General features: G+C 49.3%; 2 protein-coding genes across 9 annotated transcripts; both read left to right on the forward strand.

Annotated features, from left to right (window-relative positions):
* The first annotated feature begins 4,518 nt into the window (after positions 1-4,518).
* RNASEK (ribonuclease K) lies at positions 4,519-6,202 on the forward strand. Its single transcript, XM_036269444.1, has 3 exons — positions 4,519-4,732; positions 5,397-5,473; positions 5,887-6,202. Exons 1-3 carry the CDS (start codon positions 4,655-4,657, stop codon positions 6,026-6,028), a joined length of 297 nt encoding a protein of 98 aa, XP_036125337.1. The 5' UTR covers positions 4,519-4,654; the 3' UTR covers positions 6,029-6,202.
* Positions 6,203-6,447: 245 nt separating this feature from the next.
* Positions 6,448-9,240, forward strand: CUNH17orf49 (chromosome unknown C17orf49 homolog). 8 transcript variants are annotated; one of them, XM_036269437.1, is made up of 6 exons: positions 6,448-6,530; positions 6,748-6,842; positions 7,449-7,550; positions 8,223-8,413; positions 8,629-8,733; positions 8,975-9,240. In XM_036269437.1, the coding sequence occupies exons 1-6, from the start codon at positions 6,510-6,512 to the stop codon at positions 9,037-9,039; spliced, it is 579 nt and encodes a 192-aa protein (XP_036125330.1). In that variant the 5' UTR covers positions 6,448-6,509; the 3' UTR covers positions 9,040-9,240. The 8 variants fall into 8 exon arrangements, with proteins under 8 accessions (XP_036125330.1, XP_036125332.1, XP_036125336.1 ...); XM_036269439.1 differs by having other exon boundaries at positions 8,979-9,240; XM_036269443.1 differs by lacking the exon at positions 7,449-7,550 and having other exon boundaries at positions 8,979-9,240.
* Positions 9,241-13,625: the final 4,385 nt, after the last annotated feature.

Below are 13,625 nucleotides of genomic sequence, written 5' to 3' on the forward strand. Positions count from 1 at the left end.
TGAACAGACCAATAACAACTAAGAAAATTGAAGATGTAATAAAGACTCTCCCAGCAAACAAAAGCCCAGGCCCGGATGGCCTCACGGGGGAGTTTTACCGAACATTCAAAGAAGAACTAACACCCATTCTCCTCAAACTATTTTTAAAAATTCAAGAAGAAGGAAGACTTCCAAACTCGTTTTATGAGGTCAGCATAATTCTAATTCCAAAACCAGAAAAACACACTACAAACAAAGAAAACTACAGGCCAATATCCCTGATGAACATAGACACCAAAATCCTGAACAAAATACTAGCAAATCGGATCCAGCAATACATCAAAAAAATTATTCACCGTGACCAAGTGGGATTCATCTTAGGGACGCAAGGCTGGTACAATATTCGCAAATCAATAAATGTGATACACCACATAAATAAAATAAAGAATAAAAACCACATGATCATATCAATAGATGCTGAAAAAGCATTCGACAAAATCCACCATCCATTTCTGATAAAAACGCTCAGCAATGTGGGAATAGAGAGATCATATCTTGACATAATAAAGGCCATATATGAAAGACCTACAGCTAACATCATACTCAATGGGCAAAAATTAAAAGCATCCCCCATAAGAACAGGAACAAGGCAAGGATGCCCACTTTCCCACTCTTATTCAACATAGTACTGGAAGTCTTAGCCACAGCAATCAGACAGGAAGAAAAAATAAAAGGGATCCAAACTGGAAAGGAAGAAGTGAAACTCTCATTATTCAGAGATGACATGATACTATACGTAGAAAACCCCAAAGACTCCATCAAAACTTTACTAGACTTAATAAATAAATTTGGCAATGTAGCAGGTTATAAAATTAACGTCAAGAAATTGATCGCATTCTTATACACCAATGATGAACTCACAGAAAGAGAAACTAAGAAAATAATCCCATTTACCATTGTGGCAAAAAAATTAAGATACCTAGAAATAAACTTAACCAAAGAAATAAAGGACCTATTCGCAGGAAACCACAGGTCATTGTAAAAAGAAAGAGAGGAAGATATAAAAAAGTGGAAGCACATACCCTGTTCAAGGACTGGAAGAATTAACATCATTAAAATGTCCATACTACCCAAAGCAATCTATAGATTCAATGCAATCCCCACTAAAATATCAACGACATACTTCACAAAACTAGAACAAATACTTCAAAAGTTCATATGGAACCAAAAAAGACCTCAAATAGCCACAGAAATCTTGAAAAAAAAAAAAAAAGAACAAAGTTGGAGGGATCACATTACCAGATTTCAGGTTACACTACAAAGCCACTGTAATCAAAACAGCCTGGTACTGGCACAAGAACAGGCATATAGACCAGTGGAACAGAACAGAGAACCCAGACATGGACCCAAGGCAATATGCTCAATTAATATTTGACAAAGGTGGCAAGAACATACAGTGGAGTCAAGACAGCCTCTTTAAAAATGGTGTTGGGAAAATTGGACAGCTACATGCAAAAAATAAAACTAGACCATCAACTTACACCCTACACAAGAATAAACTCAAAATGGATAAAAGACTTAAATGTGACTCATGAATCCATAAAAATCCTAGAAGAAAATGTAGGCAACAAAATTTCAGACATCATATGCAGTGGAATTTTCACTGATACATCACCTAAGGCAACAGAAACAAAGGAGAAAATGAACATACGGGACTACATCAAACTCAAAAGCTTCTCACAGCAAAAGATACAGTCATCAAAATGGAAAGGCAACCCACTGTATGGGAGAGTATAATTGCCAATGATATATCAGATAAGGGGTTAATTTCCAATATATAGAGAGTGCTCATACAACTCAACAAGAGGAAGACAAAGAACCCAATTAAAAAATGGGCAGAGGAACTAAATAGACACCTCTCCAAACAGGACATACAAATGGCCAAGAGACATATGAAGAAATGCTCAACATCAGTAATCATCAGAGAGATGAAAATTAAAACAACAATGAGGTATCACCTCACACCTATCAGAATGGCCGCCATCAACAAATCATCAAACAACAAGTGTTGGTGAGGGTGTGAAGTAAAGGGGCCTCTCGTACACTGCTGGTGGGAATGTAGACTGGTGAAGCCACTATGGAAAACTATATAGTGTTACCTCAAAAAATTAAAAATGGAAATTCCATTTGACCCAGTGATCCCACTTCTAGGAATATACCCTAAGAAGCCTGAAACACCAATCAGAAAGAATATATATACCCCCATGTTCCTAGCAGCACTATTTACAATAGCTAAGATCTGGAAACAGCCCAAATGTCCATCAGTAGACAAATGGATAAAAAAGCGATGGTACATATACACAATGGAGTACATTGAGGCTGTAAGAAAGAAAGATCTCTTATCCTTTGAGACGACATGGAGAGACCTGGAAAGTATTATCCTAAGCGAAACAAGCCAAACAGAGAATGACAGGTATCATATAATCTTACTTATTTGTGGAATATAATGAACATAAAAGTCTGAGGAATGGGGTAGTCCCAGTGACGTGGAGGTTGGGTACAGACTGACAATCCCCAGAAGAGGGAGTGGTGGGGGAGAGATAAACCACAGAACTTATATGCATGTGTGCATGAACAATGGACATGGACAACAGAGTTGGGGACAAGGCGGGAAGGGAAGGGAGGGAGGAATGGGGGCGGGGGGGGGGGAGGAGACGAGAAACATCTGTAAAAAAATTAATTAATTTAAAAAAATAAAAATACAAAAACAGCCCCGGCCAGTGTGGTTCAGTGGAGTGAGCGATGTCTCACAGACTGAGAGGCACCCATTCGATTCCTGTCAGGGCACATGCCCAGGTTGTGGACTTGATCCCCGGTGGGGGTGCTTGCAGGAGGCAGCAGATTGGTATTTCTCTCTCACATTGATGTTTCTCTCTCTCCCTTCCTCTCTCTCTAAAAAAATCAATAAAAACATATTTTTTAAAAAATACAAAGAGAAACACCCCTGTGCTTTGCAAAAGGTGCAGGCTGAATTTGGCCCTCAGTGGTAGTACCTGGACAAGGGTACTCTTCTAGTCTGAGGCACTGACCCTACTTGCAAACATCCAGAGAATGCTCTCAGAGGTGGGTGCGGAAGATTTCTTGGAGAAATGAATTACTTCAATTCTCCTTTCCCAGGAGCTAGACTTCATGTTTGGTGGCCGACTTAAAAATTCCTGATTCTGTTCTTTCGCAACTTCCCTCCATCCCTATTCCTCCTATTCACACACCTACTCCCAAAAGTCCTGGAATAACAAAGGTGCTCCTAGAGCAGAATAAAAACGTTTGGCTTCCTTCCGCAAATAGTTTCAAACAAAAGAGACATGAAATTTATGTCTCAAGGCCACTTTCCCAGCCCCTTTAGTACAATGGAGTCTCCATATGTGTTCCAGGTTCTCTCACTGCCCTTTTCAGAACAATACACACAAAATAAATGGAAAATGACCAGTTATACCAACTACTGTTTTTTTGTCTAGTTCTGGGTTTGGGGATCAAAGTGACCCCCTCTCAATTATGCTATGATCACTGTCTTCACTAGACTGGATACAATAAGCTCAGAACAAAACTGTTCTTCAAACACCCGTTTCCCTAAATTGTTACAAACCTGTCTCTTACCAGTGAAGTACACAAACTTTTTCTTTGGAGTAAATAATCTATTCATATTTTTAAATCTTGTACCCTGCCTTATTCAAGGGGTCTATAATCCATTCTCTTAGTTTACAATAGGGAAGCAACGTGACATTTTGTGCATTATTTCTTTCTCCAGTACATTTAGCAGGACCTCACCTTCACAATTTAACTCAGAGTCTACTTTCCATAGGGGGTTCCTAATGCCCATATTTTTCCTGAATTTGGCATCCAAAACCATTTAGTATTCCATGTTCGGTAACAAAATGTTACTTGATCCAATGCCCAGAACGCTCCGCAATTTTAAAGCGCTCTGGCCACAACAGTATGCCTGACCTCTGGAAGGGTCTCCTGTTTCCTTTTACTGGGTCAGAATATCTATTTTTAAAGGCAGGGACGAGAGGAGATATCGGCGTCCTCTCCCGGCGTGAATTTCCGTCTTACTTACCATCTCCCCCACCCCCCCCCCCCCCCAGGATACTACCCGAAACTACAGTGTCTGAGGGGGAAAAAAACAGTTCCAGTCCTCTGCTTCTAAGAGCCCACCGCTAAGGTTACCAGGAACTCTGCAACCAAGTCTCTTTCCCCAAAGACCAGCTCCGGAGGTTCCTCGTCACGTGACTTGCCAATATGGGTCACGTGCTGTGTCGGCTCCTTCCATTCTAACCTGGAGAGGGGGGAACCAAGAAACCTTAGGCCCTTGCTACTGTAGTACTCGCGCCCCTGCTACGTGGGTCAACAAGAGACTCCGGGGGGGCTGCTCTCATTTACACACTGCCTTTTATGGCCAAAGTCTGGACAGGAGCCAAGTCGCCCAGCATCCTCCGCCTGGCGCCCCCCGCACGAAGGTTGGGCCCGAGGCCACGCCCCTCCGCCGACCTCCAGTTCCTCCATCCTTCGCGGCGCGAGCTCCGGACTCAGCTCTCTTTTACCTCTCCAGCCCATCGGGGATTCCTGTCACCGCCTTTCCACTCCGCCCAGATCCAGGCGATCCCCGACTCCCATCTTCATGGCGTCGCTTCTGTGCTGTGGGCCTAAGCTGGCTGCCTGCGGCATCGTCCTCAGCGCCTGGGGAGTGATCATGTTGGTGAGGGGACTGGCCTGCGAGAACTGGAGAGGACCCGAGGGGCCCCGGCGTTGAAGGGCTGGAAGGCTAGGAGACTCCAGGCCTTAGAAAGCAGCAGGCAGGCTGGAGGGGGTAGTTGATTAGCCGCTGGAGAACCAGGCAGAACTGAGATTGAGAAAGAGAGAAACAGAGTGGGGCGGGTAGTGGTGGAGGGAAGTGGAGCTAGGAATGGGAGCCCGGGCTGGTAAACTTGGAGACCCCCTCAAGGTAGGAGGAAGAAGAGCTGGTTCTTGAGAGATGCTTAAACTGAATGAAGGGCCGTGAAGGAGAGGGGGCGCTTGTTTCCCCAGGACTCCACCCTCCCCACTCCAGGAATAAATAATAATAGGTGCCGATTCTCCCTGACCCCTTCTGCCCTGTCCCGTAATAACGACGCCTCTGGAAAGGAGAATAATCTGGGTTTCTGGCTTACTCACTATTTCTGCCCTTGGCCCCAGCCAGGTCGTCTCTTTGTCACCACCTTATGCCCTGTTCCAGACGACTGAGTACGAATCCACCTCCAATCCTCAGCGCATTCCGTTAATTCCCAAACTCAGATGTTGTGGCAACATTAGAAGTGGAAGGAGTTTAGGGAGTGACCAGCGAAGGTGTCTGAGGTCAAAACCTATCCATTTCCTGTTTTCAGATAATGCTCGGAATCTTTTTTAACGTCCATTCTGCTGTGCTAATTGAAGACGTTCCCTTCACAGAGAAAGATTTTGAGTAAGTGTCAGATGGGAGAGGCGGGGCTGGGGTAGGTGGGAGGTGACTGAGCCTGCGGTCAGAATTATGGGCGGAGATTTCATTGCAGGAGGCTGGATGCTTGGGGCCCAGTGGCTGAGGAACTGGGTGCAGAGAACTGCTCTCTTTAGCGTACAGCTCGTACTGGTCTTGAGTGTCAGACCTCAGCAGCCATCCTAAACCCACCACTTTTGTTGTGGCTTCTTCACGTATTTTACTTGACTTTTATGTGCCTCCGTCCCCCTCCACAAAAATGGATGCTGCAGTAGAACTCGCCTCATAGAGTGAAGAAGACCAGGATAATACACATAAAAGCACTTAGAACCCGTACCTAGCACATAGTAAGTACTGCTATTAATGTTTCTGACACTTCTCTGCCTAATCCCTACCCCTAGGAATGGCCCCGAGAACATATACAACCTTTACGAGCAAGTCAGCTACAACTGTTTCATCGCTGCGGGCCTTTACCTCCTCCTCGGAGGCTTCTCTTTCTGCCAAGTTCGGCTCAATAAGCGAAAGGAATATATGGTGCGCTAGAACACGGTCTCGTTTACTCTCTTCGTACCCCTCTTCTATTTAAAGACTTTCCCCACCCCGTCCTGACGCCCATTCTGGGGCCCAGCCCCAGTGGAGGGAAGCTAAGACTGTCACCTGTCCCTCCAGCCCCCTCGCCTTTTCCCCTACCACAATAAAGAGAAACTGCCCTCTTAAGCCTTGTGTCTGTGCTTGGGTTGGAAGAGGCGGGCACTGGGCCTAGATACCGGCCTCCAAGTCAGGAATCCCGACCCCTCGACGGAAGTGGAATGAAGCCGGACCGGAAGTGAGGCGGTGTCTTCCACTCCCCTCCATGCGCCGAGCCGCTGGTGAACCACTGAGCAGCCGAGTTTAAGCCAATCAGCTGCGGGAGGGGGCGGGACTTCCTGCGCGGGTCAGAGCGGTTGGGTCGGCTGGCTCTCGGTGGTCCCGGTCCGGCGGCGGCGGCGGCGGCGTCTCCTCCGTGCCGGAGGCGCACGGGGCCATGACGTCAGCATCCACAAAGGTTCGACCTCCCAAACGGACAGCGCTCCCTGGCGGCCACGGGAGGGCATCCCTGCCCACCCCACAACCCCGCCAGTTGGCTCCCGGCTTTTCCGCCTAGGGTGGGGTTAGGGGGGCGGGAGGCGGGCGGGAGTCGAGCCTGGGGTGGGGCTAGGGGCTCCGGGCTGGACGGCGCGGTGGGTGTGCTTCGGCCCCCCGTAATGCTGCCCCACCCCCAGGTTGGAGAGATCTTCTCCGCGGCGGGTGCCGCCTTCACGAAGCTCGGGGAGCTGACCATGCAGCTGCATCCCGTGGCCGACTCTTCCCCCGCGGGGTACGTGAGCCGGGGCTGGGTCGTGAACGCTGAGTGCGGACGCTTGGACTCGCTCACCGACACGGACACTCTGTAGGGCAAGGACAGATGTTAGTTTTAGTTTGTAGTTTGCCTTTGTGCCTGGCACAGCGCAGAGTGGGTGTTAATGATTGTTGAACGGATGACAGGTAAAACCACAGCCTGGAGCTCATAACCGGAACCCACAGACCATAGACCACCACCACTACCAACCCACCCCAAGTCTTGTGGAATTTCCTCAGATTGCTGCAGACTGTGTTCAGGTGTTCTGTTTGTAAGACACACATAGACACATACACACGCGTGTTTAATTGGTTTCAGTGGGCAGTTTACAGCTACTGTTTCAAGATAATGGGGAAAAGGCTTTCTTACAAGTTGGCGGTTGTTGCAATATCACATGGCTGGGGGTCCTGGGGGTTCCCGGGGCGTTTTAAGAGCATTTTTTTAAGGAGGACTTCTCTATGGATCTATGGGAGGGGCCCCAGGGATTAAGGGGAGGAGGCTGGTTGCTGTGGAATGCATAGCCTGGGGGCTGGCTCCACACCCCTCCTCCTCCCACTTTCGATATTCCCCTCTCCCCTCTGACAGTGCCAAGTGGACGGAGACGGAGATAGAGATGCTGAGGGCTGCTGTGAAGCGGTTTGGTGACGATCTTAATCACATCAGCTGTGTCATCAAGGAACGGACAGTGTGAGGGAGGGGTGGCTGGTAGAGAAAGAGGGGTGTGGGCAGATTTCTTCCTCCATACCCATTGTTCCATCTTCTCAGAACTCCCTTCCAGTTCAACATCTTTCCTACTTTGTTGCTAGTTTTGTTAGCATCCCCTTGAGGACTGAAAGATAAAAGAATTGTCACAGTTGGTGAGAAGTTACTAAAATACTCGGGTAATCAGGACCTTCCAATAATTTTATTTTAGATTGCCTGATATACCCAGTAATTGAATTTTGTAATGGGAATTGCCTGGTTATTTATACAGATCTTTCGAGACTCTACTGCTGTGTTTCCAGGAATACTGTGATTCTGAACTGGTTGATCAGAATCTACCTGCAGATCACCAAGGCTTACCTGTTAGCCTTTCACAGCCATACTTCTCTCCCAGAAGAGAATTAGGAGATGGGCACTTCCCACTACTCAGTTCAGAGAATCCATTCTTTACACTGCATCTGCCCTAAGTGAGTGAAAAGGTCCTGGAAAATGAGACCCTACCAAAGGGTTGGGCCCTAACTTGGATTCTTACTCAGATTTTGAAGGGGCTCCCCAGTGTTCTTTCAAAGTGGTGCATTATCCCTGCTCCTCCCCTTCCTTCTTCCTTCAGCAATCTCTGATGATGACCCCCTTCCTAACCTGCTCTCTTCTCTTCAGGGCTCAGATAAAGGCCACTGTGAAGCGCAAAGTATATGAAGACTCTGGTATCCCCCTTCCAGCTGAGTCACCCAAGAAAGGGCCCAAGAAGGTGGCATCTGGTGTCTTGTCACCTCCTCCAGCTGCCCCTCCACCAAGCAGCTCCAGCGTCTCTGAGGCCGGGGGTCCTCCCATAAAGAAACAGAAGGCTGGTGAGGGCTGTGGAGTTGCTGCCTGAGGGTTCAAGTCCCATCTGAGGTTCAGTGAGAGAAATGGGCTTGGGTCAAAGAAGGACAAATCTTTCTTCCTCTCCCAGTGAAGGTTCCCAGAGAGTGGCTGGGGTGGTGGTAGGAGGGAGAGCTTGAAGCTTTGGGAAGCCAGGACAGCAGTCAAGGAACCTAGAACCTAGCTTATGCCCCCCTCCCAGATGTGACACTCAGTGCTCTGAACGACTCCGACGCCAACAGTGACCTGGTGGATATTGAAGGGCTAGGAGAAACTCCTCCATCCAAGAAACTCAACTTCGACCAGGGTAGGAGTCCTTCTCCTCCCACACCAGCTGAAGGGGTTGGGGAGGAAGTGTCACTTGGATGGTAGGGGAGGGTCTTAGCAGGATCCCCCTCCCTGTACAGGGGCTTTGGAAAAGAAGGTTCTCTCATACACAGTGCAGGTGGTTGGGTCAGTAAAGAACCGGGGGCTTTGGTGAGGCAGGAATTGTCTTAGAAGCATCTTGGGGCTTGCTCCATCTCGGCCCATTTTACTTCCTGTTCCAGACAGCCTGACCCTGGATTCTGGCCTTCTCATGACCTCTGGTGATCCTCCTCTGCTGTCTCACTGAGCCTTCCGCCTCTGACCCCTCTTATTGTTCACCCTGGACCTGTGGATCGCCTAGGACTCTGAGCAACGACTGCCTGAAAGAGGGTCAAAAGACTGCTGGGACTGCCCCCTTGCTGCTCCTGTATAAGCATCTGCCCCCAGCCCCTTTGATTTGCATCCGATGGACATTTTTATACAGAAAACAATAAAGATTTCCCTCTCAGCTTGGTGCCTTCACTTGACATTATTGGAGTACAAGGGACCATTTCCTCTCTCCTTAGCCCCCAGTGGCTCAGCCTCCTCCTCAGCAGCCCTTACCACCCTGCCTGGAGCAGCTCAGCCAATACTGGCAGACTCTTTCCAGTGCCAATATTTCTGTGCTGCTAAAGCCAGGGGAGCTGGGTGTGGGGAACAAAGACTCCACTTTGCTCTCTGGAGGCAGAACTTACCCCCAGGGTCTCCAGCAGTTGGTATTCCTGAGACCACCCTGGGGATTATAGAGGGGCTGTTTCCAGTGCTTTCATACCTCCCTTCCGCTGACCCCCACCCCAACCTTGAAAAAAGGCCCCAGATGTCTTTTGTGTCGCTTCTCCAGGGTGGCCTCCTGGGCCAAGCCTCAGCGGTGCCTCCCCCACCCTCGCTCTAACACCACAGTGTGGTTTGGACGTGGCCACAGTGCCGTACAAACCACAGTGTGCTGCTGGGGCGGGAGCAGGACTGGGGTGAGTTGAGAGGAAGGGAGCATGAGACAGTGCTGGGAAGACCCCCACCACCAAGAACAGGGCGATAGAGAAGGTATAAAAGGCAAACATGGCCCTGAGAATAGTTGGAGAAAACAAGAAACAAGGGCTAAGCTGAGCAGGCAACTGGAGAGAGAGGGGCCTAAGGGATGGGTCTGCAGTACAATAAGACTGGAACCATCTTCCCTCTGTAGAAACTGCTCAGGGGATCCCTAGGGTGGGGTCAGAGGCGGAGGAATAGGGAATGACTATGGGGGACCAACAAACTGTCCCGAGTCGGCAAGGACAGGCACCCAAGGCTTCCTGTGTCTGTTCCTCCTCTGGGTGAGAACCCAAGAGAAAGCAAGGAGAGACAGGAGGCCAAGGACAGCAGGGTTGGAAGTTGGCAATCCAGAGGTGATGGGGCCGGAACGTCTTTGGAGAGGGGGGCCGGAAGTGGCCCTGGGCCCTGGGCCTGCCACAAGATGGAGGCCAAAGGCAGGAAATGGAGGCCAGGGGGGAAGGAGAACAGCCGGGCCCAGGAAGGCCATCTGGACCTGGGGCCAGGTATCCAACCCCCAGTTCTGTTTCCACTCTCCATGGTCCCCCAGGACCCAAGTTCTACCCAGTGCAACAACCCCCATAAGCCCACCCACCAGGCTCAGGAAGGTGGGCCCACCCCAGAAAGCCACGTTTAAGCTGAGACAAACATGCCTCTCCCTACCCCCACCCTAGGCCTTCCCTCAGCCTTTTCCTCCTGTCCAGAATTTGATTTTTAAAAAGCACACCCCAGAAATCAAAACCCAAGGGCCAAAATCTCTTCTGCAAATCAAAATAATATCCTCTAAAACCGAAAAGTTATCTTCACACCTCCCATCCCACCCTTTACCACCCTCCCTGCCGACACACCCCCAAAACTCTTAGCAATCGAAAAGATCTAAGATGGTAGGTGTAAGCAGTCTTTTTAGGCCCCTGGGATGCCAGACCCCTCCCTTGACACCCCTATCTCTCCTACATCAAGTCCTGCCAAGGCCTCTTGCTCCTCTTTCACCCTCCACAGTCCCCAGACTGAACAGCTGCCCCCAGCTCCTGTCCTCGGCAGAGCCTTTGTGGGGGTGAAACAAATCAAACACTAACGGCTGTGGATGTTGGGGGTCCCTATGGTCTCAACCTTTGGTTTCCACCTGGGGGACTACAGTTTAGGGCCATAAGAGAAAGCCTCTCCAATGATCCCCCCAGTTCCAAGATTGACAAAGCCCAACCCCACCCCAGCAGCACCTCCAAACCTCCCCCCCAACCGCCACGTCTCTCCTGAAAACAGGGGACACTTTCCTCCCCACTTACCTCAGCTACTCTCCCCTGAGATCCTGGTCCCCTATTTTGAAGGGAGCAAAATTTGGGGTGCATCCCTCACATTTGAGGTGCAGGAGAAAGGAGCTGCCCCAGTCGCATCGCTGGCCTCCTTCCTCTCGGCTGGTTCAAGGAGTGGGGAGTGCCCTAGGGAGGGGGGACCCCCACAAGAGAGCTCAGGATGGGGTTCCTCCACTCCCAGTCAGAATTGGGGACACCCCCCCAAACCCGTCCCAGCCCATCCGTGTCCAACTCGGCGGGAGAGGCAGCTGCAATGCCCCAGTCAGATTCCCCCAACACTACATTCCTCACCCCATCTAGAGGGGTCCCGGGGGCCCCAAAAAATCCCCAAAAAATCTAGGATGTTGGCAGGACGGTCCTGGACTAGCTCTCCAAATTTGGGGTCCTCAGATACCCCCGTTTTTTCAGGAAAATTCTGTCTTTCGCCTGCCTCCCGCCAGCCCTGCTCTGTCCCGATGCCAATTTTGGAAGTCACTCCCTCCTTCCTCCTCCCCGTCTCTCCAGGCCCCCCCCCACCCCGCTCGGGGGCTAGGGTCCAGGACACCTGGCTTCCATACCGGGGGGTGGGGCACTCCTCGAAGGGCTAGGGGCCAGGAGGTCAAGTTCATAGCCCAGTCTTAGGGAAGCAGGAAAGCCCGATCCTCCCTTCCCCTCCCCCCTGGCTGGTCTCGGTGGTGGTTCAGGAAAGCCTGGAGGATTGGAATCTGCCATTGCTGTTGCACAGGCAGTTTTTTTCCCTTGGGTTGTGGGGGTGGGCGGTGGGAGGGAGAGAGGGGAGGAGAGCCGAACAGAGCAGGGACCCAGGCGTGCAGAGCTGGCCTGGCTTACCCCCTAGCCCCTGCTGCCGTGGGGAACCCCTCCCCCATCTCACCCACACTCCCAGTCTTCTGGCGGCTTTTTGTTTGGGGCTCTTATCCTAGAAAATCAGGGTACAAGAATCACCTCCTTGTACCCAACAACCACCTCTCCTTGCCACAGTTCCAACATCACTGACCTAGTCAGGGGTGTCCACTTTACCATAAGACACCCCATTTTCTCTACCTTCTCCCAAACGGAGGTGGGCTCCCTTAAGAAATTGGGGTACAGAATCTGAAACCATCTTTTCTTCCTCAGAGCTATTCAGGCCACACAGAAATAAGAGGAAATGCATTCCCTTTACAAATTTCTCCTATCAAACCCTGAGCATATTTGGGGTTCACTAAAGAAAGATTTTCTAGAATCTGGGGTGAAAGAGCTATAAGCAAAGGACATTTGCTATAAGCAAATGATCCCAAATCATGCATGCTCCAAATTAAGTGAACCCCCTAAATCAATCTCACCTTATGATTCATCCCTCAATTCACCCAAATAGTTGCAGAACACCCCAAAATTAGAACACCCCAAAACTTTTATTTCCCACCCTGGACCCTTGTCTTGTTTCTGCCACTGGAAAAAGTTTCTTGGCTATCTGTGCACACAGGAATACCCCCCCCCCAAAGTAAGTTTCCACAACATTCAAGTAGAAAGCTTTGCTTCCCCTCATGGACCCACAATCATAGAAGGCCTTCAAACAAGCTCCCAGGTTCCATTATGGTCCACCGCATAATAATAGACTCCAAATTGAATTTTATGTTTCCCCAAATCTACTCGGAGCCTTAAAATGTATATGATACCCCAAAACATAATTCATCCCCCAATCAGCATGACTATTGTACCCTAAATCAGATTGTCCATATACACCAATGACTAGGAATCCCTAAAACAAAACCCCCATTCACTTCCCCAAGAACACCAAGCAGGTTCTCCTTGATATTCCCAGATGACAATCTCCAAATTGTGGGTGTCAGAATTTCCTAAATTAATATAGCTTCAGAATCAGCTCCATTACTCACATTTATCATTTGCCCTCAAGCCTGAATGCTGCCACCAGTACCAGAATAATCAAACTAACTTCACACCCCATAATAAACATGCATCCCACAATTGAGCAGGTAACACAAAGTCAGTTCCATCCTGATACCAAACTCCCGCAATGGGGAGAGATCAAAGTAACCATCACATCAAAAGCCACCAAATGGTCCCAAATCCGTAGTGGTCCCCAATTCCCTGTTTCTCAGCAGTTCTTCTGTGCATGCAAATAAAGACACCCTCAAATCTGAAGGGAAGGGCCCCAGGCCTGGATATGCAACTCCCGGTAATGGTCAGTCATTCCTGAGCCCAAAGCCGTCCTGATTTGCAGCTTGTCTCAGCTCTGGCCTCTCTCCTCCAAATGAAACTTGTCCCCCTGAAAACCCAGCATCTCCTTAAATAATATATGAGGGTTTGATCCGTGCCTATCTCCGAGATCAGGGACTTAAAATTAGGGTTCCCAGAACCCTCCTACCTTTTCTCCCTTCTTTTATCCTGAGAACTTCCCTGTTTTCCCTTCTCTTTGTTCGGCCCATCTAACTTTCTATTAACGTTCACTAAAAATTCACCTCTAAAACAAATTATAGTGTCTAGACTAATTAGAAAGGAAAACCCTGTACTTCCAGAGCTC

The sequence above is a fragment of the Molossus molossus genome, unplaced genomic scaffold (assembly GCF_014108415.1).
Source record: "Molossus molossus isolate mMolMol1 unplaced genomic scaffold, mMolMol1.p scaffold_m16_p_19, whole genome shotgun sequence".
NCBI lineage: Eukaryota > Metazoa > Chordata > Mammalia > Chiroptera > Molossidae > Molossus > Molossus molossus.